The sequence below is a fragment of the Pseudochaenichthys georgianus genome, chromosome 13 (genome assembly GCF_902827115.2).
Source record: "Pseudochaenichthys georgianus chromosome 13, fPseGeo1.2, whole genome shotgun sequence".
Classification (NCBI taxonomy): Eukaryota; Metazoa; Chordata; class Actinopteri; order Perciformes; family Channichthyidae; genus Pseudochaenichthys; species Pseudochaenichthys georgianus.
Genome location: NC_047515.1, coordinates 42,310,876 through 42,337,586, shown reverse-complemented (window position 1 = coordinate 42,337,586; position 26,711 = coordinate 42,310,876). Strand labels below are relative to the sequence as shown.

The following is a 26,711-nucleotide window of genomic DNA, read 5'->3' as shown; positions in this document are numbered from 1 at the left end:
TCCATTCAGAAAACACGCATGTTAAAGGGTTTTCGCCTCCCGTCTGTCTGCAGACTTGTCAAAGCATTAATTCATGGTTTACTAACCGGTATCAGTATGTTGTTACTTTCGGCATCAGTTTGAAACGTGTATTACAATTAAATCACGGTCAAATATGTTCATTTGTTGTAGTTGTAGCCACTCACGTCACTAGTTTAGCATACTCAGCCCGGTTGTTGGCCCGGAAAGAACCTCGATTTTGGAGAGCCAGAAAAACTGTGAACAAGTACCCGTTAGCCGGAACTACGCCAAGTGGAAACGCAACCAAAAACAGGCCGGCTCTGGCACGGCACGCTTAAACCGCGCTGCAGTGGAAATGCGCCATAACTATCCTTTAACACATGTTAGAAACAGTGGAGAAGATTCAAAGGTCCTATGTCTGCTTTCAATACAATGTGCGGACAACCTTTTAAGGACATTTTCCAACATGAACCATGGGGAAACTTACCACAAGAGTTTCCTTAATCGGTCACCCAACTAGGAACTGAAAGAGGGAACGTTGACTTTTTTTATACTAGACATTCTGATTAACCCCAAGACTATAACATTAACTTGATGACACAGCATGTTAATCATTGGTATCCAGTGGTGGGACGATATAGGATTAGTAAACACTGACAATAGTTTGATTGTGGTTTATCTCCATTATTAAAATAAACATCCTAAGCGACTTAGAGAAAAGGGGAATCACAATTATTCCTGCAAGGATTTTCTCACGTCGTCCCGTGCCTACGGATAGGATAGTTAATCAACAATGTGTTTGAATATTTCAGAAGATGGATTTACCTTCTCCTCGAGTACATGTCAAAGATTACACATTAAATATTTAGCTACATTTAGGTTTAACTGTATTCCTGAAAAGAGGTTTTTGAGTTCATCAGGGTGTATGCAGGGAGACTGTATGATATTTAATTGCCTTATTTAAGATGGTTTGTTGTATTGTAATATTGGTTTCTTAACTATCGAGTAGGGCTGCTCGATTATGGCAAAAATCATAATCTCGATTATTTGGGTCAATAATTGATATCACGATTATTAAAAACGATTATCCATTTACTTTGAAAACATCAATCTATTGGAGAAAAACTATTTGAACGGTATGTTTTTAACGGTTGATTACCCTGAACTTTAAATATAATTCAACTGAAAAACCCAAAAATCGTTGCAAGCGATTAAAATACGATTAATTGAGCAGCCCTACTATCAAGGAAATATTGTGATTTTAGAAGTGGCATTTATTGATGAATATTTCCCCTACTCTTCATATCCGAATGTATTCAAGTTAAACTATGCTTTTTAATCACAATAACAAAGTGATTTGATTTAAAAACAGACAATTTAATTCTCCTCTCTTTATTTAACTAAGTAAACATTTAGATCAGGAATCCCTCTCTCAGAGTTACACCTCCTGACAGTCTTCAGGCCTTGTTGTTGTTGTTGTTGTGGATCACAGCTCTGCATGCCGCTCGTTAATTCGCCGCTTGGCACAGAAGGTTCCGGGTGCTTTGCTCTAACTGATTGTGGTGCTTCTTCCTCTCTTCCCCTCCTCCTCCTCCTCCTCTCTGTGTGTGCCCTGTGTGTGTGCTGCTGAAGGGAAGCTTCAGGTCGCTACAGGTAACTTCCCACCATCTTAATAAGCGTGTCAAATATTTGGCCGTTTATATATATATATATATATATATATATATATATATATTTTTTGGCCCTGTGATTTCTGCTGGCTGTCGAGGTTACCTCCCGGCCCTGCAGCAGGATGCAAATGAGGAAGCTGTGAATGAATTAGCATGAGCTGCTTTATCTCTGCGCCAACATGTCTCCAGCCGGAGCCCGGCCGCAGGCTCGGGGCGAACCAGGAGCTGGTGCTGCAGGGAGGACGTGTTGCTGTACTGAGAATCGCTTATTCCTCTCTTTAGGTCCTGAACTTAAGTCAAAGTACTTTTGCCACTCTGTCAAAACACCGTGTTGCAAGTAAAAGTCTTGGCATTGAAATTAAAACTTCAAAAAGTAAATAAAATGTAAGCGTTAAACGTGAAAGTACCAATCCAAAGTAACTTTTCACCTACAAGCAGAGGTGAGAGAAGTACTCGGATCCTGTACTTGAGTAAAAGTAGAAGTACTTAGATCGTGTGCTTGAGTAAAAGTACTCGGATCTTGTACTTGAGTAGAAGTAGAAGTACTCAGATGTTGTATTTGAGTAGAAGTACTCAGATCTTGTACTTGAGTAAAAGTAGTAGTACTCGGATCTTGTACTTTAGTAAAAGTAGAAGTACTCAGATCTTGTACTTGAGTAAAAGTAGAAGTACTCGGATCTTGTACTTGAGTAAAAGTAGAAGTACTCAGGTGTTGTACTTGAGGAAAAGTAGAAGTACTCAGATCTGTATAGGACCAGAGTATAGGAATACTCTATCACAGTAAAAGTCCTGCATTCAAAATGTTCCTCAAGTAAAAGTAATCGTTGTGCAGATTTGTACTTAAGTACAGTATGGGAGTAAATGTACTTAGTTACTTCCCACCTCTGCCTACAAGTGAATATCTTGCTTACATGTGGAAATTCAATTCTAGAAGTGTTAATAATATATATTTATCATACTCTCTTTTATTGTTAGAAATGTATTTATTAGGATACCCCCCCCTTGAGATGCTCCATGGCGTTTTCAAGGGGGTCCCGATTGTCCGAGCCCCTACTCTCCCTGTATGGGAATACATTAAGTGAATCCATGCTTTAGTGAAGATCCTTCATATACACTGTTATGGTACACTGATGGAGACTCACACAAAGTTGCTCATTTCCCTCCCCCCCTCCCTTCCTCCCCCCCCTCCCTTCCTCCCCTCCAGCCCTACTACACCAACAGGGCCGGCCTCCCTCCTAACGGGGGTCCTCGGGGCATCCCTCCCAACAGCGGCCCCCGGCCCGTCACACCGACCCACGTCTACCAGGCGGGCCCCGGCTCTCAGATGATGATGATCCCCGGGCAGCAGATCCCCTTCCCCAGCACCCCCCAGGGACCCGCCTACTTCATACCTGGACAGGTGAGAGGAATTTAAGATGTGATGCTGCATGGTGTATGGATCGATCACATGACACCCCGTTTACTCATATCATTCAGTGCTTGACAATAAACCCAAATGTGTTTAATCATGATGTTTTTCTTAAATATTTATTGACTGACTACCTGTTTCTCCATTTGTATTAATTATGAAGGCTATATTACAGGGGTATTCAATTAAATTCAACGAGGTCCAGTTAGAGGGAAATGTCCCCATGCAAAGGTCCGGAACATCAAATGTCTAACTTGCTTCATGAAGTAGTGTGATATATATTGAAGTGACCTGTAGCTTTATCAACGTCTGCATGTAATCAACAGCTGACTGCCAATCAAATAAAGAAAGTACAATTAATAAACGACAATATGTATTGTCAATTAACATTGAACTAAACAGATATACAGTAAATACTGTGGATATGTGTAATGTTCCTCTCGGACTGCATTTACAAATAAAATAAATGAAATAGCTTTTGAAAATGTGTGCATCTTAAAAGTGCTTAATTTAGATAAATAAAATAAAGTGTAGCAGCAGCTTGAGTTTCCCTTTTCTTTGTTAACCGTTTCACATCATGACTCGACAGTTTCAGACGATTATAGAACAATATCAGTCTTTACTAGTGTTGCACGGTGTACCGATACTTGAAAGGTACCGCGATACCCTGCAGTTAAAAACGGTACGATTCCTCCGTGTCATTAGTATCGGTACTTTAAGAATGACGGGAAAAGTACACCCGTGAAAAGGCGCCGTTTTAATAAGAGCCGTGTGTGTTCAGCGCTCTGCTTCCACTCCCTGTAGCCGTGCCTGCAGTCCCGCTCCTCTCAAGTCCCTCGCCTCTCTCGTGCACGCGGCCACGCGCTAGCCTGCCAGAGCATGTGAGAAAACGAGAAGCATGGCTGCAAGTGGGAGTGCAACTGCCGCTGCGCCTCGGCTTGTTGACAGAAAAGACGCCAGAAGTCTGTGAACGGGCCGTTCAGGTGTTCAGAGCAGAGCTCCCTGTCAGAGCGGCAGAGCGTGATGTGCACTGAAAAGTTTTTCTGTCGCAATATTATCGTTGAGCAAACTTAACCAGCAAACTAGCATCACTATCTGCTAACGTTAGCTTTAGCCTTCGTTTTCTATTAGTTTTTTTCATAGGCTATAAACGGAGGTGTTATAAGTATATATCTTGTACTTGAGTAAAAGTAGAAGTACCCAGGTCTTGTACTTGAGTTAAAGTAGAAGTACCAGAATGTAGGAACAATCCTGCAATCAAAATGTTCCTCAAATAAAAGTACAAAGTATTATCATCACAATATAGTGTAAAGTAGCGACCGTAAAAGTAGAAGCACCAGAGTGTAGGAATACTCTGTTACAGTAAAAGTCCTGCATTCAAAATGTTCCTCAAGTAAAAGTATTAAAGTAGCGACAGTAAAAGTAGTCGTTGTGCAGATTTGGTCCATTTCAGAATAATATATATATATGTTTTATAATGATTGATCATGAAAGTGTTCTCAAAGCTGGTGAAGGTGCAGCTAGTCTGAAGTACTTTGTAGACTGCAGGGTTAGCTGGTGGATTTACTCCAGGTGAACTAAAGTCTGATTCAACACTTGGTTATATTTCACATCATTCATCCACATCTGTGAAGTAACTAAAAGGTATTAATACATGTAGTGGAGTAAAAGTACAACCATGTACCTCTGAACTGTAGAGGAGAAGAAGTACAAAGTAGCAAAAGAAACATTGAAATACTTAAATAAAGTACAAGTATCTCAAAATTGTACCCAAGTATAGTACTTGTTGAGTTATGAACTTAGTTACTTTACACCAGTGGCTATAAAGATAGAAAGACTAAGCGTTGCACAGAGGCATACATTTTCAAAATGCTCAACAGTGCTGCCAAAATGTTAAACTCACTGCTACACAATTAAAATAAATGCTTTTATATATTTCTATTAGATGTGACTCTTTGGCGTTTCTGTTCTTAGTAACACTGCTGCTTTAGTTGTTCTGACTGCTAAAATCATCTGTTATTCCTAATTTTAAAGCCGATATTCCGTGTTTCCCTTTTTTTAAGAAAAGTATCGAAAAAGAATCGGAATCGCAATTCTTGACTCGGTATCGAAACCAAAATGTTGGTATCGTGACAACACTAGTCTTTACACATCATAACAAGTGAACAGTTTTAAGGTTTCTCTTTCTTTCCCTCTTATATTGCAGCCCCTCACTCACTTTGTTTAAATTCAGTGCGAGAATTGAGCTCGAGCTTATTGTCCTGCCAGGAGTGTAAATCTGGGCTGAAATGGTGTCAGGGCCATTCTCACACACATGCAGGTGCTCATCGGTTAGCCTCGGTTAGCTCATTGGTTAGCTCATTGGTTAGCCTCGGTTAGCTCATTGGTTAGCCTCGGTTAGCTCATTGGTTAGCCTCGGTTAGCTCATTGGTTAGCCTGGGTTTAGCTCATTGGTTAGCCTGGGTTAGCTCATTGGTTAGCCTGGGTTAACTCATTGGTTAGCCTCGGTTAGCTCATTGGTTAGCCTGGGTTAGCTCATCGGTTAGCCTGGGTTAGCTCATCGGTTAGCTCATTGGTTAGCCTCGGTTAGCTCATTGGTTAGCCTCGGTTAGCTCATTGGTTAGCCTCGGTTAGCTCATTGGTTAGCCTCGGTTAGCTCATTGGTTAGCCTCGGTTAGCTCATTGGTTAGCCTCGGTTAGCTCATTGGTTAGCCTCGGTTAGCTCATTGGTTAGCCTGGGTTAGCTCATTGATTAGCCTGGGTTAGCTCATTGGTTAGCCTCGGTTAGCTCATTGATTAGCTCATCGGTTAGCCTCGGTTTAGCTCATCGGTTAGCCTCGGTTAGCTCATCGGATAGCCTCGGTTAGCTCATCGGTTAGCCTCGGTTAGCTCATCGGTTAGCCTCGGTTAGTTCATCGGTTAGCCTCGGTTAGCTCATTGGTTAGCCTGGGTTAGCTCATTGGTTAGCCTCGGTTAGCTCATTGGTTAGCCTGGGTTAGCTCATTGGTTAGCCTGCCCTGGAACGATATTTAGTTTTAATTGTGATCCTGGTGGACTGATCATATTGGGCTCTGAGACTGCTCATTTGTCGTGACCTCAGTTCTGACTTGAGAGGGAATGTTTGGTCAAACACTTTGTGTTTTGTCTCATAGTGGCGTGTTGGTCTCTTTTAATGAGCGCCACGGTCTCTGAACAAATGAGACACTGACTCTGTGCTCCCAGTGGGCAGGATGAACATGAATGAGTGCACTCAGGGTTCAAAGCTCTGTTCTCCCTGTCCACTTTCCTCTTCTTAGAGAGCGCCATGTGTAATGATGTGTCTCTCCCTGCCGCTAACTCGCCTGTTCACTCTCCTCTCCGCTTCTCTCTGCCGCGCTTTCATCTCTTCTTCTGTGTTTCTCTCCCTGTATCGCTCACCCGTCTCTTTCGCCCCCGTTAAAATAGAATCGGTCCGTCAAAATTGAAATCCCTTATTAATATATTGATTATAAGTACTTATATAAGTACTATTAATAACGAGTACAATTGTGGGTACCACTTTACAATAAGACTATTTTGTCAAGATGACTAAGCCTTATATTGCCTACCTAGCTTACCTTTGGCGCATTTCAACTACAGCGCGGTTTAAGCGTGCCGTGCCAGAGCCTGTTTTTGTTGCGTTTCCACTCGGCGTGGTTCCGACTAGCGGGTACTTTTTCACAGTTTTTCTGGCTCTCCAAAATCGAGGTTCTTTCCGGGCCAACAACCGGGCTGAGTATGCTAAACTAGTGAGAGAATCGCTGGCAACTAAAACAAAATGAACATATTTGACCGTGATTTTAATTGTAATACACGTTTCAAAATGATGCCGAAGTAACAACATACTGATACCGGTTAGTAAAAACCATGAATTAATGCTTTGACAAGTCTGCAGACAGACGGCAGGCGAAAAAACCTTTTTTAAAATGCGTGTTTTCTGAATGGAGCTTGGCTAAGCTAACGTTATATATGCTCCGACCGTCCACACTCACAACAACGGCCTACAGACATAAATAACCAGCGCCTGTATTCGCCATGACACAGGCAGTCTGTGGTTTGTACTTGTTTAACGGAAGGTCCGTTTACGCCGGTTGCTAAGCAACATCGTTATGGGGAAATGCAAGTCTGCGTCCAAATGGTTGGAATATAAGGAGGAAGGACAATCAATACTGCATATAGTCAATGTGAGGTAAAGTGTGTCGCCAAGGTAACCGGTTAGAACTTGAAGTGGCGATGAGGTCTTAAAATGTATGGAAAGGGTCTTTAAAGGTTTTACATGTGACTTCAGGATTCCTGCATAGACCCTGTTAAAAGTCTTAAATATGATCAAAAACATAAGAAAAGGTCTTAAAAAATGATGGGATTTGAAAGGTACTTCTGTGTTGCGATCGCGTCTAAATGTGTTTTGGGGGAAATGTCGGGCTGCAAAGTGACCAGTACGGTAAGAGCCTTCCAGTTCCCCCCAACCATCTGGATTGAAATAAATCAACATGGAACCAGTAATCACTGACTTTGTTTCGCCTGGCCCCTTATCGGAGAACACCCAGCTAGTAACCTAGCAACCAAGCTTCAGCTAGCGGCAGTCAGAAACCTTGGTATCTTCGAATCTACTTACAAATAAATATGGGGAAGTGTCAGTTCAAACCGTATTTGGTTGGAAAACATCTAATTTACGGGGACGTGTTTGAAGCCCGCTGTACCTTTAGCTAGTGCAGCAGCTCCCGCAACAACACCGGGGGACCTCCGGGCGACGTTTGAGTTTACGTCAACCCTAAAAGCGGAGGTGCTGTGGACGCTAAACACCAATACATACAAGACAGCAGAGCTCTGACTATAGCTCTTGTCACTCACACGTGTGCACACACACACACACACTTTGTCTAACACGCCAACACAGTTCAGTGTACTGTTATGCTGTTATGTCCAGTCATCGTTCTTATATTGAACATGAATACATTTACTTTGTAAGTAATTATGGGATGTATTTCTTCTTTCATAGCAATTTTCCTTCATACTTTCTTGCCGTGAAATAGGTCTTAAATTTGAGTTGGTGAAACCCGCAGGAACCCTGTGATTGGTATCAATTCAAATGTCCTAAAGCTGTATATTGTGAGGGGATGGAAAAGTATCTTTGGCTGCCGTTATTTGTACTAATGCTCCTCCAAACTGTTTCTAATAACAATGCCCCGACTCTCCTCTGTTGCTCAGTACCGGTCAGCGGCCTACGTGACGACCCCCCAGCAGTACCCGGTCCCTGCAGGGACGGCCCGGCTTCTACCCCGGCACCAGCCCCGCTGAATATGGTACTTACGGTAAGAGGCTCTACCTGGGCCTCACCTGAGACACACACACTGCGCGCGCTAAGCTACACACACACACACACACACACACACACACACACACTCTAAGTTGCTTCATAATCCAACATAGGAGCCATCTTGATATCCGACATAATATTTGGTTTTGCCGGCAGAGGCTTATTGTTGTTAGATTGATGGGTTCTGATATTGCTTTTAGTTAAGGCGATAACACACACTCACTCGCACACACTCACACTATACACACACGCACTGTCACACACACAGCTACGTAATCCAACATAGGAGCCATCGTTTGAAATGAAACTGAAATAATAATAAATCTCATTAATGAAACAAAAAAAGACTATCTCAAAGAGTAAGCCATGCAAGAGTAAGTACACACAGCAGGTACAGTCAAATGGACTAGTGCTATATACAATAGCAGTGAGGGCAATATTTGGTAAATGTAAAACTATGTAGTATTGAGGAGCTGCAGAGAAGCCACCGTCAAACAGTGTTCGACAGACGTAGTTAAAAAATCATTCTTTGGAACTGATCATTTTTTGTGAAAGGTAATTTAATACATATTTCACATTGATAATATGAATAAAGTTTATTAAAAAGGTAATTTCTCCCTTGTATCGTGACTCATTTAGCAATTGCAATATCAGTCAAACATAATTGAAATTAGATTTTTCTTTTTCAAAGTGTTCAGCCCTACTTAAGATAACTAGGCTAAAAATAATGCGATACAAATAGTGCAAGTGACAAAGTGGTGCAAGTTAATGCAGGAGTAAGTATCCATATATGTAAAATACAATTAGATTAAACAAATTGTGTCAATGAAATACTGTTGGGTATAATTAAATATTAGGTGAAACAGGTACAGACCATAGACTGTATATATAAATGGACGTAGGGTCCGTGACGTCACCCATAGGATTCTGCAGAGTTGCCGTGAAGCCCTTAGTAGGCGGAGTCGGCCACTAACGGCTCGACTGTGACGTCTAATCCCGCCTGCTCCAAATAAGGGCAAAGAGGCGGGACCTGCTGCCTCCGAACTGGAAGTAAACGGAGCTAGCTCAGGCTAAGAAGCTAAGCTAACATGAAATACATGCATACCAAGTTACTGCTAACAGTGTAGTTCCCCTATATAAACGTTACATTCATAATCAAATGAGACCATCTGCAAGAGAATTAGCTATATTTTGTTATTCTTAATGCTTGTCATTCACAACTTAAAAAGACGGACTCCACCGCCCGGACCTAACGGAGCCGCAGTGGGCTAGCTCCGGGAGGCCGGCTGGAGCTAGCCCCCTGCGGCCTCGTTAGCTCCGGCGGCCACCACTGGGATAATCGGGTCCCGTATTAACATTTGCTCCCGTTTAGCATTATGGGCGTCATAGCCATCGACTATAAAAGTCTTTCCCAAGGCTGAATCATAAACTAAAATGTATAGCATAAAGGGTTACGTCCTTAGCTGGCTAATAAGTAACAAGCTAAACTACGAAGCACACAAACACCTGAGAATGGGGTTAACATGTATAATATTATCATTTTAGACTTCTTGGAAGTTCTGTTAGTACATTCAAGCGCACAGCACGACATTTTAATTGTCTGGTATTTGTAACAATATTCCCTAAAAGGCACAATCACCACGAACACGGCTAAAGCTAAAGGGTCAAGTACAGTACTATGACTAACTAACGTTGTAGCCTCTATGGTTGTAGCCTAGCAGAGTGGACAAGTTGCTGTTAGCTGACAGTGAGGCATGTACGTGTCCATCAACGTGACCACGCCCTAATTAATGCAAAAACTTTAAGACCTAATATAAATAAAAGGGTCGTGTTAGAAAACAATTCACTCACAGATCCATAATCATGAAGGTGGAATCTAACTATATCGATAATAAAATGTATGGAGCCAGGGAGAGAAACATGTTTTTTTCCGCTGTAAAGTTGGGCATTTTAACATGGGGGTCTATGGAAATTGCTCCTTTCTGCAGCCAGTCCCTAGTGGCCCATGTATGAACTGCAGTGTGTGGCACTTCCGTATTGGCTTCCCGGCTGTTCCCCAGAGTTTGCCGCTTGGTTCAAACACACTCAAAGCATTTTTAATACCTATGAACATTTTAGGATTATCATGTATTTAATACAGTGACTCAACAGATGATCCCATGTGTTATCACTCCCTCCCTCGATGATGCCCTAACAAAACAAACTTGCCGACCCCCTCCCTCCTCCAGTAGGCATCTGAACTATGTGTCGTCTTTGTTTTAAACTGTAGCTCACCAGCAGTAGAATACACTGGAACTGGGCTGTAAACACACATTTCTTCCTTTGTGTCATGCCTTCTGCGCATCAGTGTGTGAGCTGTGTGATGCATTCAAGATTCAAGGCTTTTAATGTGATTTGTACATAGCTACAGTTTAGATATATCAAGGAAAATCTTAGGTCACAGGCTCCTCCAATGGGGCAACACAATAAAACGGATACAATAGTACACATTCTGCAGCTGAATGTTTTCATAAAATACAACAAGACAAGTCGGATAAAAGGTTATTCAGTCTATAATCTAGTGTGCAGGAATGAGTCCTAAAATATGGACATTTTAGCATTTCTTGTTCCCTCTTCTTGAAGTCAACAAGTGTCTTAATGAGATAATTATATGTAATCACGGCCGACGTTAGCCGCCTTTAGCTTAGCGGTGTTGACGTAAAGTCATGTGACCGTGCTGTAGTTCCTTTATAGCCCAACATTAGCCACCTTTAGCTTAGCGGTGGTGACGTGAAGTCATGTGACCGTGCTGTAGTTCCTTTATAGCCCAACATTAGCCACCTTCAGCTTGGCAGTTGTGTCGTGAAGTCATTTGACCGTGCTGTAGTTCCTTTATAGCCCAACATTAGCCACCTTCAGCTTGGCAGTTGTGTCGTGAAGTCATGTGACCGTGCTGTAGTTCCTTTATAGCCCAACATTAGCCGCCTTTAGCTTAGCGGTGGTGACGTGAAGTCATGTGACCGTGCTGTAGTTCCTTTATAGCCCAACATTAGCCTCCTTTAGCTTAGCGGTGGTGACGTGAAGTCATGAGACCGTGCTGTAGTTCCTTTATAGCCCAACATTAGCCTCCTTTAGCTTAGCGGTGGTGACGTGAAGTCATGTGACCGTGCTGTAGTTCCTTTATAGCCCAACATTAGCCTCCTTTAGCTTAGCGGTGGTGACGTGAAGTCATGTGACCGTGCTGTAGTTCCTTTATAGCCCAACATTAGCCTCCTTTAGCTTAGCGGTGGTGACGTGAAGTCATGAGACCGTGCTGTAGTTCCTTTATAGCCCAACATTAGCCTCCTTTAGCTTAGCGGTGGTGACGTGAAGTCATGTGACCGTGCTGTAGTTCCTTTATAGCCCAACATTAGCCACCTTTAGCTTAGCGGTGGTGAAGTCATGTGACCGTGCTGTAGTTCTTTTATAGCCTTGTTATGACCCTGGCAGCCTTTTTACCAATATTTTAAGTGGTGTTAAAATGTGGATTGGCCGACAGAAATATGACGTCGCTGCACCGCTCTATTGTTGGCACAGTAAGCTGTTTGTTGTCTCTGGGCTGTTGGTGTGTGTGTGTGTGAAATGCTGCAGGTAAAATAGGTCGGTTGTGTAACTGGCTTCAATTTAACTTTCTTTGTCAGTGGATAAAAACCAGGTCATGAATCTCAGTTGTTTCGTAGATCTGACATTGGATAAGAGTATAAAGTCTTATGTGTTGCCAACAGTCTCATTTTACAGCAACATGTGCTTTCAGATGTTAGATTTCATGATGCATTTGGAGCAGTTTCAATATTCAAGATGGGATTATTACAAATTATTATTGATTTCACTTATTGCAGCTTCATGTATTTTCACAATAAATGTAACTGCAAATTTCATCAAAAGGGGTAGCATGGTTTATTAGCTCGTTATATAGGATCAGTAATAGTATTTCTTAGGTGTTTGTGCTGTACTTTAGCACAACTGATTGACCCTCCATGTCGTGTTCATTTAGCAAATAACATGTCATGTTGTGAGGTGATTTAAGCACATGACCCTAAATAACCGGTCATGTGACAGTGACACACAGCTCTCAATTTCCAAGTGGCTCAACTACTAAATGGTTGTTTCAAGAGACGTTAAAAAGTGGCACAGTATATGGCAATCAATGGTCTTTGTGCCCGCGATGTGCACCATAAAATATGTAACTGTAACAATCCCAAAATACAAACCCAACACCCCCCTCTGATGTCTTCAAAGTGGTACAGTCTGTTTGTCCATTGAGTCCTTTTCTAGCCGTCAGGTGAAGACACAAACACGGTGCTGACGGAGTATGGTAACTATTTTTAAAACTTCCCTCCCCCTTATGTTGATTAACTCACCCCCACAAACATACACACACTCACCCCCTCCCCTGTAGTTTGTTGTGATGCCAGTGTGGCTCGGATAACTTATTCAGGGGGAGAAATAGGGGAGTCTTTCTGCAAATCAAATCCACTCTGAAGCCCCTTTTCACCGGACTAAAACGACATTAACATCTGGCTTTTATCCTTAGAAACAAAGGTTAATAGTTCCCAGGAAGTTGAATGATTACTAACAAAGATCCATGGGGATGTTTTCTATTGATGTGAATTAATACCACAACAATCCAAGTCACTCTTAAACCGAGTGTTGTTCATTCTCAGGCAAAGACTCGGTAGTATTAGAGCTGGGTAACATATTGATATTTTATCGCTAACATGAAATAAGACCAGATATCGTCTCAGATTTTGGATATTGTATATAATAAGTGTCGTCTTTGCCTGGTTTTATTGCAGTAAAGTAATCTATTATCTGGACCGTTCAAGCAGCTCTATATTTGCTAACTTAGTCATATCCACATTACTAATGATTATGTATTGAATTGTCATTGCGTAAATATTGTTTTAAAGCACAAATGGACCAGCTTTAATTGCTGTGTTCGGCAGTTATGAAATCTAACAAACAGAAAATACACCAAGATATTTACGATTAGAACAATTCTTACCACATAATTCCCATTCTCTGAAAAGCCCTTTTCCCACGTGACAAAATCCACTCACAGCTGCAATTGGCATTTTAATTCTGCACTAATGACAGTATTTATTTGCAGCAATCTGTAGCGACGGAAACACACTGGTTTACATGCTAATTCTTGCACCTTTTTCGTGTTGAAGTTAAAATACATTTGACTTCTGTCAAGCGACTTTGTTAACCACTTTGAAAAGAAGGTTGATGATATTCGCTCTTCCTTTTCTGACTCACCGATGGGTCACCTGACCCTCCTTTCACCCTCACACTGACCTCCTTTTCCCCTCTCTCGCCATGTGAGGTTCTTCTTACCCTCATACCTCTGCCTGCCCCACCACCTGTCCTCTGGACCCTATCCCTTCAAACCTCCTTCAGACTATCGCTCCTGATATTCTACCGTTTCTCTCCCATTTCATCGACACTTCTCTAACTTCTGGTCACTTTCCAAACAGTCTCAAGGAGGCGAGAGTAAACCCTCTCCTAAAGAAACCCACTCAACCCGTCCGATGTTATAAACTACAGGCCTGTCTCTCTCCTCCCGTTCCTGTCTAAAACACTTGAACGCGCTGTCTTTAGACAACTCTCCTGCTATCTCCATCAGAACAACCTTCTGGATCCGCTCCAGTCTGGTTTCAAGGCAGGTCACTCCACAGAAACTGCCCTCATTGCTGTCACTGAGGAACTGCACACGGCCAAAGCAGCCTCCCTCTCATCTGTCATCATCCTGTTGGACCTGTCTGCTGCATTCGACACGGTGAACCATCAGATCCTCCCTTCGCACTCTCCAAGAACTTGGAGTTTCAGGCTCTGCACTTTCCCTCCTCACCTCATACCTCAAAGACCGCACCTACAGGGTAACTTGGAGAGGGTCCGAGTCCGACCCTTGTCAATTAACTACAGGGGTCCCTCAGGGCTCTGTTCTTGGTCCCCTCCTCTTCTCTCTGTACACAAACTCGCTCGGATCTGTCATTAGCCCGCATGGTTTCTCATACCACTGCTACGCTGACGACACCCAATTAATTCTGTCCTTTCCCCGCTCAGAGACCCAGGTCGTCGCACGCATCTCTGCTTGTTTAGCTGACATCTCTCAGTGGATGTCTGCTCATCACCTCAAGCTCAACCTTGACAAGACTGAACTGCTTTTCCTTCTGGGAAAAGATTGTCCCACTCTGACCTGACAATCAACATCGGCCCCTCTGTTGTTTCCCCCGACTCAGACTGCAAGGACTCTGGGTGTGACCCGAGATAACAACCTGTCCTTCACTGCAAATATCGCTGCTACAAACCCACTGCTTGCAGATACACGCTTTACAGCATCAGGAAGATACGTCCCCAGCTGACCCAGAAAGCGACGCAGGTTCTGGTCCAGGCTCTCGTCATCTCACGCCTAGACTACTGCAACTCCCTCCTGGCTGGTCTACCTGCATGTGCCATCCGACCTCTGCAGCTCATCCAGAATGCAGCGGCTCGTCTGGTCTTCAACCTTCCTGAATGTTCCCACACCACGCCGCTCCTCCGCCTCCCTTCACTGGCTTCCGGTAACTGCTAGAATCCACTTCAAGACACTGGTACTTGCGTACCATGCTGCGAATGGATCTGGCCCTTCCTACATCCAGGACATGGTTAAACCGTACACCCCAGCGCATGCTCTACGCTCTGCATCAGCCAAACGACTCGCTGCACCCTCGCTGCGAGGGGGACCCAAGCTCCCATCAGCAGAAACACGTGGGTTTGCTATCCTGGCTCCAAGATGGTGGAATGAGCTCCCATTGACATCAGGACAGCAGAAAGCTTACACACCTTCCGGCGCAGACTGAAAACTCATCTCTTTCGACTCCACTTCGAGCGATAGAATGACTAACAAAGAACTGCTAACAGAGCACTTATATACTAACAAAGGACTGGCTCCTCTAAAGCCAGTTGAGTAGCACTTGAACTGATTGGCTCTATGAAACCTGATGTACTTTATGATTCTGTTTTCTTCAAGGTTGTGTCTTCCTGGTCGAATGCACTTATTGTAACTCCGGCAGTGGTCTTAATATTTATCAGATACATGACACTAGGGCTGAACGATTAATCGCTTTTAAAATCGAAATCGCGATTATTGTGTCCAATCACCAATCAGAAGTGCTGTGCTCCACATGTACCAGCCATTGTTAACCAATCAGAAGTGGCCCATGATAGAAGGTGATAGACAGATTGATCCAATCACCTGCCAAGTGCTCTTGAAAGTGCCTGCCCTTTCCAAATGGCTTCCAATGGAGCTTTAGATGGTTTCTGGGTCAGGTTAGTGATGCTCCATCACATGTTTCTATTACAGGGTGATCTTAAACTGAAGCTTGACTTTAAAGCAAACCCAACTGAAGTTTCATGTAAGTTTCGTTCTTTCACTCGTAGCTCGGCTGCGGGGCGCTAGAGAGGGAGCACGTGATGCGACCTTCCTAGCCGGAGACATTGGCCGCACTTTACAATAAACTTCCGTTGGTCGCTTAAAAACAAATATCGCAAATCGAATCCCAATATCTGTCAGAAAATCGCAATGACATTATTTCCCCAAATCGTGCAGCCCCTACATGACCACCCCGAATTTCCTGCGATCAGGGAAACCCAAAAAACGGTTTATTCGAATATTTACTAACAACAAAACATACAATGACTATGCTCTCGAAGCCCACTCGCCTCCATTGACAGTACACACAATGTTACCCTCGCTCAATGTAGTAAAACACACTATTTACACTCAATAAAACTCATCCAAATGTTCCACGGCTTATTAACCATTTACTCTGGTTTGAAAGAGAGAAAAATACGTGCAAAGTAAGACTTTTCCACTGTGAAACTCTCCACTTTTTACTACAACCTTGCTTCTGGTGTCCTTGACGTCCAAGTTCACATTCCTGCAATGGTTAAAAGACTATCTATTTTTAGCTGCTTTTACCAAAACCTGCAAATACTAGAATAACTCGACTTAAAAGTTATCTCACCCATTTCTCTGTTTTCCAAAAAGAGTGAAGGAATCATGAAGTAATTATAGCATTTGTTTGTTTTAATGAGACTTGATCACTGTATTTTGTAACAATGCAACATGTACGTACGGCTGGATCACATGCAGACACTGGAAATGGAGGGAGAGAGGAAGTCGGGGGGGAAAGGAAAGGAAGTGAAAGGCAGGGGAGGAATCGGGAAGGTCAGAGGGAGGAGCGTCAGGGAGACACGCTGGAAGAGGGAGTGGCTGAATGTTAAAAGCAGTCACTCTGAGAGGGCACCTGTGGAGAGGACAGGAAGGAGTCAGAGAGGGGGTTTCTGTTCAAAACCCCCTCTCCTTTTTCCGTCTAGTTTTTTTTGCATTCGGAAAAAGGAATTCAGTGAGCATGGGGGAACCGAGGGTTCTCGAGAGCCGGAGGACTCTGAGGGTAGGTGTTCGTCCACCTCCTCCTCTCCTTTTATATCGCCTAGTCTTTGCACTTTGAGTCATATCTCGAGAAAAAGTTCTGCGACTTCGTCCAAACAAAAGTCTCGTACTGGCTTCTGTTCTCCCTCTCTGTTTCCGTCTTCCCTCCCTGTCCCTCTCTTTCCGTCTTATATTTTCTCTCTCTCTCTGTTTCCGTCTTCCCTCCCTGTCCCTCTCTTTCCGTCTTATATTCTCTCTCCCTCTCTGTTTCCGTTTTCCCTCCCTGTCCCTCTCTTCCCATCTTATATTCTCTCTGTTTCCGTCTTCCCTCCCTGTCCCTCTCTTTCCGTCTTATAGTTCTATCCCTCTCTCTGTTTCCGTCTTCCCTCCCTGTCCCTCTCTTTCCGTCTTATATATTCTCTCCCTCTCTCTGTTTCCGTCTTCCCTCTCTTTCCGTCTTATATTCTCCCTCTCTCTGTTTCTGTCTTCCCTCCCTGTCCCTCTCTTTCCCTCTTTCTCCTGCGCTCTCATCCCCCAGCCGGTGTGTTTTTTTTTGGACTATATTTAGTCCGTGCTGCTGCTGGTCAACAATGCAGACTCAGTGCAGAGTGGGAGAGCAGCAGGAGCGAGAGAGAGGGTGGGGGGGGGGGAGAAAGAGAGGTCTCTGGTAAAGGGAAAGAAAAGTCCTCGGAGGCCTTTTTGAAAGTGGGTTGCAACTGGTTCTAAGCTGTAGCTAAAAGCCAGGTAATGTCAGTGGACAGTTTGGATTTCTCTGGGGTTTCGGTCATGTTGGCAGCAGGTTTTATGACCAGGCTGTTTCATGGTCTGATCTGTAAGGTCTTAAATATATATATTTTACAGCAGCACAATACTTTAACTACTGCAGAGACCAGTAAGAAGACCAGGTTATGTCACAGAGAGCTGGACAGCTTGGGTTAAAACGGAGGAAACTTGGATTTCTCTGGGGTTTTATGACGAGGCTGTGTCATGGTCTGAGGGGCCCATTCTGTAAGGTCTTACATTTTAAGAAAAATATCTATTTTAGAGCAGCACAGTACTTTAACTACCGCAGAGACCAGTAACGAAAGCCAGGTAATGTCACCGAGTGATGGACAAGTTGGACCTTGATGCGTCATTCCTTAATGTGCGGATTTGTCTGTCTCTTAGTAGCTTATGTTGGCAGCCGTAATGTCTTAAATATATATATTTTTACAGCAGCACAGCACTATAGCTACTGCAGAGACCAGTAAGAAAGCCAGGTTATGTCGCTGGACAGTTTGGGTTAAAACAGAGGAAACTTTGATTATCTTCTGTTCCTGGGTCATGCTGGCAGCGTCATGGTCTGAGGGGCCTACCTGTAAGGTCTTACATATATATATTTAGAGCAGCTTAGCACTATAGCTACTGCAGAGACCAGTAAGAAGGCCAGGTAATGTCACAGAGGTGCTGCACAGTTTGGGTTATAAAACAGGAAACTGGGTGTTTTTGTCAATTTGCCAACAGGTTTATTGACCGAGCCGTTTCATGGTCTGAGGGGCCTATCTGTAAGGTCTTACATTTGAAGAGAAATGTATTAAATTAGGGTTATTTTGATATGGTTTTGTCAATAACCCTGACATGTTGCTTTGATAGAGATTCTGTTTGGATTGACAATCATCGCTGTAAAAGACCCCTGGACAGATGTTTCAGAGGCACCCAAAAAACCCTATACATCAGGGTGTCAAACTCAAGGCCCGGGGGCCAAATCCGGCCCGCGACTTCATTTTATGTGGCCCCGCAAGAGCTTGCAAAGAATATAATACGGTTACATGCTACCTTACAGTATATCCATATATGTTCATTTTAATTAATTTCTTATTTTATAGTTGTTTATCATTCTTTTTTTATCTTTGATTTATCCTTCATTTAATTAATCTGTGTGAATCTGTGCTGTTTTTCAATCTCACCCTGTTGCTGTCATGTTATCTTATCTTACAGAAGCACGTTGCCCATAAACTACATGTCCCACAATGCATCTCATTTTGTGACATGCGCACTGAAGAGACTTGCAATTATTTGCCCTAGAATTCTGCTTTCAGACGTAGTTAATTATGAAGTTATTATTACCCTATCCCATAATAATCCAATTCAGAGGCAATCATATAATATAATACATTATTTCATATATATTGTGTATTTATATATGTATTTATATATAGTTACAACCGGCCTTTTGAGTGCAAGCATAATGCTAATGTGGCCCACGATGAAATAGAGTTTGACCACGCTGCTATACATTATATTGACTAGAATCATTCAACACATGCAACATGGAAGCTCACAATACAGGAAATGCCAAACAATATGGCTTCACTATTTGGAAGAAATAACTAATTGCGTTATCTTTGACCGTGTGGCAACGTGAATCACGATAGTTGAGGGATTGATCCTTTTAGCTTAATTAATCTCATCATCATGTATTAAAACGGTACGCGTCAGGGTTTCCGTTTAGCCGGTAATTACCGTTTTTAGCTGGTAAAATGTAATAAAAACCGGTAAAATTCAAAACCTGCCGGTCAAAATGTCCGATGCTTCCGATCGATCGGCCGTCGGTTATTATCGGCCGATATTCACTCTTAATAGTTTGATCGGTGCTCTCTATAAAGGGCCGATCAGGAGAGCTGGATCTGATCGATATGGACATAAACGCGAGTGAAGTGTAACCGGACGCGAGAGAGATCAGATCAGCTGCTGAGTCTGACCTGAAGCCCCGCCCACGTTTTAGCGCGCTGCATGAGAAACTGACGGGCTTTCAGGAGAGAGAGAGGAGAGAGAGAGAGAGAGAGGATCCGTTTCTCCCGTGTTATTATTCAAAGTTAATTTAAACTTTTGAATAATGTACTTCATCTACAAGTAGTTTCTTTGAATGTAATAATTATGATGTTTGTGGAATCATTTATTGAAAAATGTATCTGAACTTTTCGATCTGTTGATCCTTTTAGCTTCATTAAACTGAAGCGATATAGTTTTAAACATCAGCATATCCGGTCCTATACCGGTGATTACCTGCTAACGGAAACTCTGCTACACCATTCTTATTATTATTATTGAAACTTTACCGGTAAGTTTCAAATTTGTCCGGTAAAATAAATTCTGTCCGGACATTTGACCGGCAAGAAAAAATCCTATTATTTTAAAGAGGATCTCTGCACGCAGGCTTCCTCCAAGTTTACAGTAAAACAAACTGGTGTGACCAATGACCATTTACAATTAGTATTACTATTATTAGCATATATATATTTATATATATTTTGGTTGAAACTAAGCCAAAAAAAAAAAAAAACATTAAAAAAAAAAAATATATATAAATAAAATCGATTTTTAAAAATAATATTCGATTATGGAGACTGTAGCGAATAATCGCTGGCATCCCTACCGCAGATGCTTCTATCCTGCAGCCCTAGTGCAAGGTAACTCTACGAAGTGACGGGAATAAAGTCACGAGCGCGAATGTCAACATTGGTTATTTTAGTTTCATGCAATCTAGGAATTTGGGTTCATTTCAGGTATATTCATATTTTAATGCGTAGTACTCAACCAATGCCTTACATGTGATACATCCTGAGTTGGCAGTGAGTTCTCTAACTACGTGCTCTTACCTCACTGTAATGATATTATACCTTTAATACGTGCATGCAGCTGTTGCCCTGCAAATCATCGAGAAATGAAACCTTCGGGCTATAGATACAGATGTCCTCACTATAGCCTGACGGTGCTTTGCTGAACATTAGCGCTGTAATGCTGTTGTGTAAACACGAGGCAAAGTTTATTTATATAGCACCGTTCAGCACAAGGCAATTCAAAAATGAAAGACATTAAGAAACATATTATAAAATGGCATTTAAAACGCTGATAATATACCTTTTTACTATGAAAATAAAACTCCAGTTTCAAGCCAATCTTCAAGAAATAAACTCTAGAAACTGATTTCCTAACTATAATAATATATTTGATTTAAGGCACCCAAGGATGCCGTACAATTTGTTAAATATTCTAAGAGGTAAAAGCAACGGAACATGATAAAAACACAAACGTACCATAACTATAGCCTGACGGTGCTTTGCAGAACATAATGCGTTGTGTAAACACTCACTTTTTGCTGTCGAGAGATTTTGTGTGTGTGTGTGTGTTCAACAGCCTGTTTGTGTGAAGTTATGGCTCCAGGATTAAGTCAGTATGTGTTGCTTTACATTGTTCTCTCTGCCTGATCCATAGCAGCGGCCTACTACCCTGCCCAGCCTCAGTTCACCCCCCCCCGGTGCAGGCGGCGCCCGTCATTATGAGCCCGACTCCTCAACAACAACAGCAGCAGCAACAACAACAGCAGCAGCAACAACAACAACAGCAGCAACAACAACAACAGCAGCAGCAGCAGCAGCAGCAGCAACAACAACAGCAGCAGCAGCAACAGCAGCAGCAGCAACAACAACAACAACAGCAGCAGCAGCAGCAGCATCAACAGCAGCCTCAACAGCAGCAAACACATCGCTTCCAAACGGGAACGCAAACAGGTACAGTAACGCTACACTGAACATCTCTAACATGGCTTATCGAGTGTATCGAAGTCATGTGACCGTGCTGTAGTTCCTTTATAGCCCAACATTAGCCACCTTTAGCTTAGCGGTGGTGTCGTGAAGTCATGTGACCGTGCTGTAGTTCCTTTATAGCCCCAACATTAGCCACCTTTAGCTTAGCGGTGGTGTCGTGAAGTCGTGTGACCGTGCTGTAGTTCCTTTATAGCCTAACATTAGCCTCCTTTAGCTTAGCGGTGGTGTCGTGAAGTCGTGTGACCGTGCTGTAGTTCCTTTATAGCCCAACATTAGCCGCCTTTAGCTTAGCGGTGGTGACGTGAAGTCATGTGACCGTGCTGTAGTTCCTTTATAGCCCAACATTAGCCACCTTTAGCTTAGCTGGTGGTGACGTGAAGTCATGTGACCGTGCTTGTAGTTCCTTTATAGCCCAACATTAGCCACCTTTAGCTTAGCGGTGGTGTCGTGAAGTCATGTGCCCGTGCTGTAGTTCCTTTATAGCCCAACATTAGCCACCTTTAGCTTAGCGGTGGTGACGTGAAGTCATGTAACCGTGCTGTAGTTCCTTTATAGCCCAACATTAGCCACCTTTAGCTTAGCGGTGGTGACGTGAAGTCATGTGACCGTGCTGTAGTTCCTTTATAGCCCAACATTAGCCACCTTTAGCTTAGCGGTGGTGACGTGAAGTCATGTGACCGTGCTGTAGTTCCTTTATAGCCCAACATTAGCCACCTTTAGCTTAGCGGTGGTGTCGTGAAGTCATGTGACCGTGCTGTAGTTCCTTTATAGCCCAACATTAGCCACCTTTAGCTTAGCGGTGGTGTCGTGAAGTCGTGTGACCGTGCTGTAGTTCCTTTATAGCCTAACATTAGCCACCTTTAGCTTAGCGGTGGTGACGTGAAGTCATGTAACCGTGCTGTAGTTCCTTTATAGCCCAACATTAGCCACCTTTAGCTTAGCGGTGGTGACGTGAAGTCATGTGACCGTGCTGTAGTTCCTTTATAGCCCAACATTAGCCACCTTTAGCTTAGCGGTGGTGACGTGAAGTCATGTGACCGTGCTGTAGTTCCTTTATAGCCCAACATTAGCCTCCTTTAGCTTAGCGGTGGTGACGTGTCATATTGCCCAGCTTTAGCTCACCACAACTAACATTTCATAATCGGAATGAACTACCCTGCTGACTTATATTTAATTAACATAGTGGAAACGTTAACAGGAAACTATCATGGACTCAAAACGACACTAACAAGGTATCCCCCCTTCTAGATAATGGAGAAACATTTAACTTTGATTAACTAAGACACTTAATAGTTGCTAAGTTATACTAACAGTAGTCAATACACACAGGACAGAAGAAATAAAGAATAAATACAATTCAATGAAAAGCCAAGTATAAAGAAATGTTTTGTTTGCTCACGGCTTTCCCCTCATTAATCCAATGTTGTCAGCTCACCAGAGTCATTGCAGTCCGTCTGGAGAGGACTCGGGGTCACTGGACTATTCCCTCTTGATGCAGGTTTTATTTTACCGGTTGAAGCAGAGTGTTGAACTTGACCTTAACTCGCCGTAAGAGAAAGCGGCTGAACGACATATTCCAGGTCCACAGTATGTCTAGTGTTTCCTTGTGGCTCTGCAAGATGGCCCTGGCCTGGTATGTGGTAGCTCGCTGTGAACTGAAGCCTCTCGTGTAATCATAGTTCTCTCTGTAACGCTGGTTAGATCTGAGCAATCTATTTACAGATTCCTTATAACCTCTAAAAGTGGCTATAATAAGAAAAGTAGTCTTCTGCACAGTTAAGTTTTGCATTACTCAGTCGCTCTTTTATTTCACCCTCGTCATCTGTGGGAAAGGGAACTGAAGCCGTAGTGTGTGCCTCTTGTGTAATCATAGTTTTGACATCTTTGTGAGGCTGGTTGGATTAAAGATAGTCATTTACAGACTTCTATATATACGCTTCTATACACGTCTTAAAATCTTCAGTCATCTGCAACTTTTTTCCAAGTTTTTCTAGAACTAGAAGAGTGTTTTACGGTTTTGCAAAAGTCTCAAATGTAAACACGAGGCACAGACTTCAGCTATCTGGATGTGGCTCTATTTGCCCAGTTTTTCCTCTCCTTGACCTCTATCGACTAAATTGGGCTAGCTTTGAGCTTTTGTCACAGTCGGACTCATTGAAGCTTTTTCTACATCGTGGAGGGTGAGAAGTGAAAGGTCATTATCTGACTTCAGGAATCCAATGGCTCCTCCCTTTTTATATTTTAAAGGAATATGATGTTGGTGTGAAATGCTGGCGCTTTATTAAACCTACATTATATGAAAACCTATTAAATACAAAACTATTCCCACTTTAGTTCCGATATAGTTCCGAAATGTCGCGTTCACACCAAAAAGAGCCAGAACTAAAGTTAGTTCATCAGAACCTTTTCACCCCCTTTTCCGTCCCCGCTAGAGAGCAGGGACTTTCGTGGGAGAACAAGGTTCCTGTGTCTGATTGGCTGGGCGGATTGCAAACCACGCCACACCACACCAAAGTGTTGTGAAGCCGCCATTTTATTATCCTCCCATTAGCCCAGCGCAGAAACGCAGAGAGACTAACTTATGGCAACACAAAATAAAACATGGGAGCGGTGGAGATGAGGAGGTGTCGGCGTTCTGGCGATTTACTCGGAAGGCTTCAGTCGAAGCTGCTGGGAGTCCCAGCAGCTTCTACTGAAGCCTTCCCCAACTCCGGGGACTTCCGGCCGGGGACTCCGGGCGGCAGTATATGCCGTGAAGTGGTTTGCGGCCTGCCAGTAAACCCAAAGCAGAAGAAGAAGAAGTGACATCAGCGGCTTCATTTGCCTAATCCTCCCTTAGGGACTCATTCCGGTGTGAACGCGATCTGTACTTAGTTACTGAGAACTAAAGAGTTCTGATGAACCTTTTGTGGGAAAAGTACTGCGTTGTGAAAGCGCCTCTTGATGTTGGTTTGAAATGCTGGCACTCTGCTTCATTAAATCTAAATTATATGAAAACATTACATTGCATTTAGCTGAGGCTTTTATCCACAGCGACTTACAATAAGTGCGTTCGACCAGGAAGACACAACCTTGAAGAAAACAGAATCATAAAGTACATCAGGTTTCATAGAGCCAAACATTTAAAGTGCTACTCAACTGGCTTTAGAGGAGCCAGTCCTTTGTTAGTATATAAGTGCTCTGTTAGCAGTTCTATCGCTCAAAGTGGAGTCGAAAGAGATGAGTTTTCAGTCTGGAAGATGTGTGAGCTTTCTGCTGTCCTGATGTCAATGGGAGCTCATTCCACCATCTTGGAGCCAGGATAGCAAACCCACGTGTGTTTGCTGATGGGAACTTGGGTCCCCCTCGCAGCAGACACACAAGCAGAACTGAAGCTTAGGGAAATGGCTGACTACATTATGGCAGCAGAAAGTGTATTTTATCGTCATCTTGATAGATTTTGAAAACATTCAGGGAGTCATTTTAAACAATATCCGCACAAAAAAGACACTTTAAAGTTGAACTATCTTTCTTTTAATAGTGCCCTGTTGTGTTTTATGTCAGCTAAACCTAGCTTTAAGCTTCTGCCACAATTTTGATTACGTTTTCTTTGGAGGTTTAAATGGGACCATCTTCATTTGTTTCCCAATCCAATGTTTCCTCTTTTGAAAGAGATGACACATCATTCAGGCTTAGTAGAGTGTCCATTCCTTAATAATCCATTACCAGGGATAAGCTGCAGGAGGTGCATGATGTCAGGACCCTCTCACGTTGTGACTCGACTGCTTATCAGCCACTTTGGTCACCTAAGGGTGGACTTTGGTCCATTTCCATTGGTCCCTGCTGATGCTATAACCCGACCAATGTCTAGGTCACACAACTGCTCCCTCACACACAATGTAAAACCCCTTGCATGCCGATTTACAGAAGCACGTGGCCCATAAACTACATGTCCCACAATGCATCTGAAATATGAATTTTGCTCAAAATGTCACTTTTTTTTATTACATTTTCACTTTCCCCCCAAAATGTCACTTTTTTTAAAATATAAAATCATTTTGTGACATTCTCACTGAAAAGACTTCCAATTATTTGCCCTAGACTTCTGCTTTCAGATAATTATGAAGTTTTTACCCTATCCCATAATAATCCAACGCCGAGGCAATAATGTAATATAATACATTATTTTATATACCGTACTTTCCGGACTATAAAGCGCACCTGCATATGAGCCGCAGCAGCTAAATTGTCCGTCTGTCTTGCTCTCGTTCTGTCTCTCGGTTCCACTTTTACTTTGGCGCGCTACCTGTCTCACTCTTTTCCGGCCTCCAGCTTTTCCTGCTGGAGCCCGCCCCTTAGAGGTGGCGGGCGCGGACCGGTCCTAGAGCCCGTAGTGTTAAAGGTGGTTAATTTTACCTGTGAAATCCATAGATTTAGGAGGTTCCCTAGTGGCCGTTAGCTGTACAAATAAAATGGGGGGGAAAAGTCGCGGCTTATAGTCCGAAAAGTATGGTATATTTTTATATAGTTTTAAAGTTACAACCGGCCCTTGAGTGCAACCATAATGCTGATGTTTTTTCGGGCACAACCTCACTCATCATACATTCTTTTAAATGACACTCAGTAACTTTATTACTACGCGGCGGCGGTGTATAGCCGAATCACAGCCCCACCCTTGAGCAACCACACAATTTCACTACATATTTTACTTTTATTACTCTCGATGTTTGTGACAAATAGAACTCCTCGTGTACAGCCAGCCAGTCATATGTTGGCATTACATGGGGTGCTGCTCTGAGGTTTTGAGTGATATTACCTTGGTCTTCCTGAGCCATACACTGTCTTGAGATCTTATCCATCTTTGTCTTGTGATTTTTGACAGAAAGGGCAAAAGGCTAGGCCTACTTTGGTTGAACGATGTGGCTGCGTCCCTGCTTTTGACAAATAGGTGTGGGATTTGACATGCCACATTGACTGAAAATTCTAAATATTGGTCATGTTGGTAGGATTGTGGGGGGGGGGGGCCATGAGTGCCCAGGGGCCCCTGGAGGCACTAATCCGGCCTTGCTCCCATGGGGCGGTTAACTCCACACTGACGATGTACAGCAGGGATGTCAAACTCAATTTCATCGCGGGCCACATCAGCATTATGGTTGCACTCAAAGGGCCGATTGTAACTTTAAGACTATATAAAAAAAATATATATAAAATAATGTATGATATTACATCATTGCCTCTGCATTGGATTATCATCGGATAGGGTAATAACTTCATAATTAACTACGTCTGAAAGCAG

The 26,711-nt window shown here is 43.0% G+C and overlaps 1 protein-coding gene across 1 annotated transcript in view; it reads left to right on the top strand.

Annotated features, from left to right (window-relative positions):
- Positions 1–26,711, top strand: part of LOC117457465 (eukaryotic translation initiation factor 4 gamma 1-like) — an 80,744-nt gene that overhangs the window by 15,057 nt on the left and 38,976 nt on the right. The window contains 7 exon segments of the mRNA XM_071205226.1: positions 1,633–1,653; positions 2,875–3,069; positions 8,305–8,361; positions 8,363–8,408; positions 21,105–21,139; positions 21,142–21,212; positions 21,367–21,400. Coding sequence (XP_071061327.1) covers positions 1,633–1,653; positions 2,875–3,069; positions 8,305–8,361; positions 8,363–8,408; positions 21,105–21,139; positions 21,142–21,212; positions 21,367–21,400 — 459 coding nt within the window.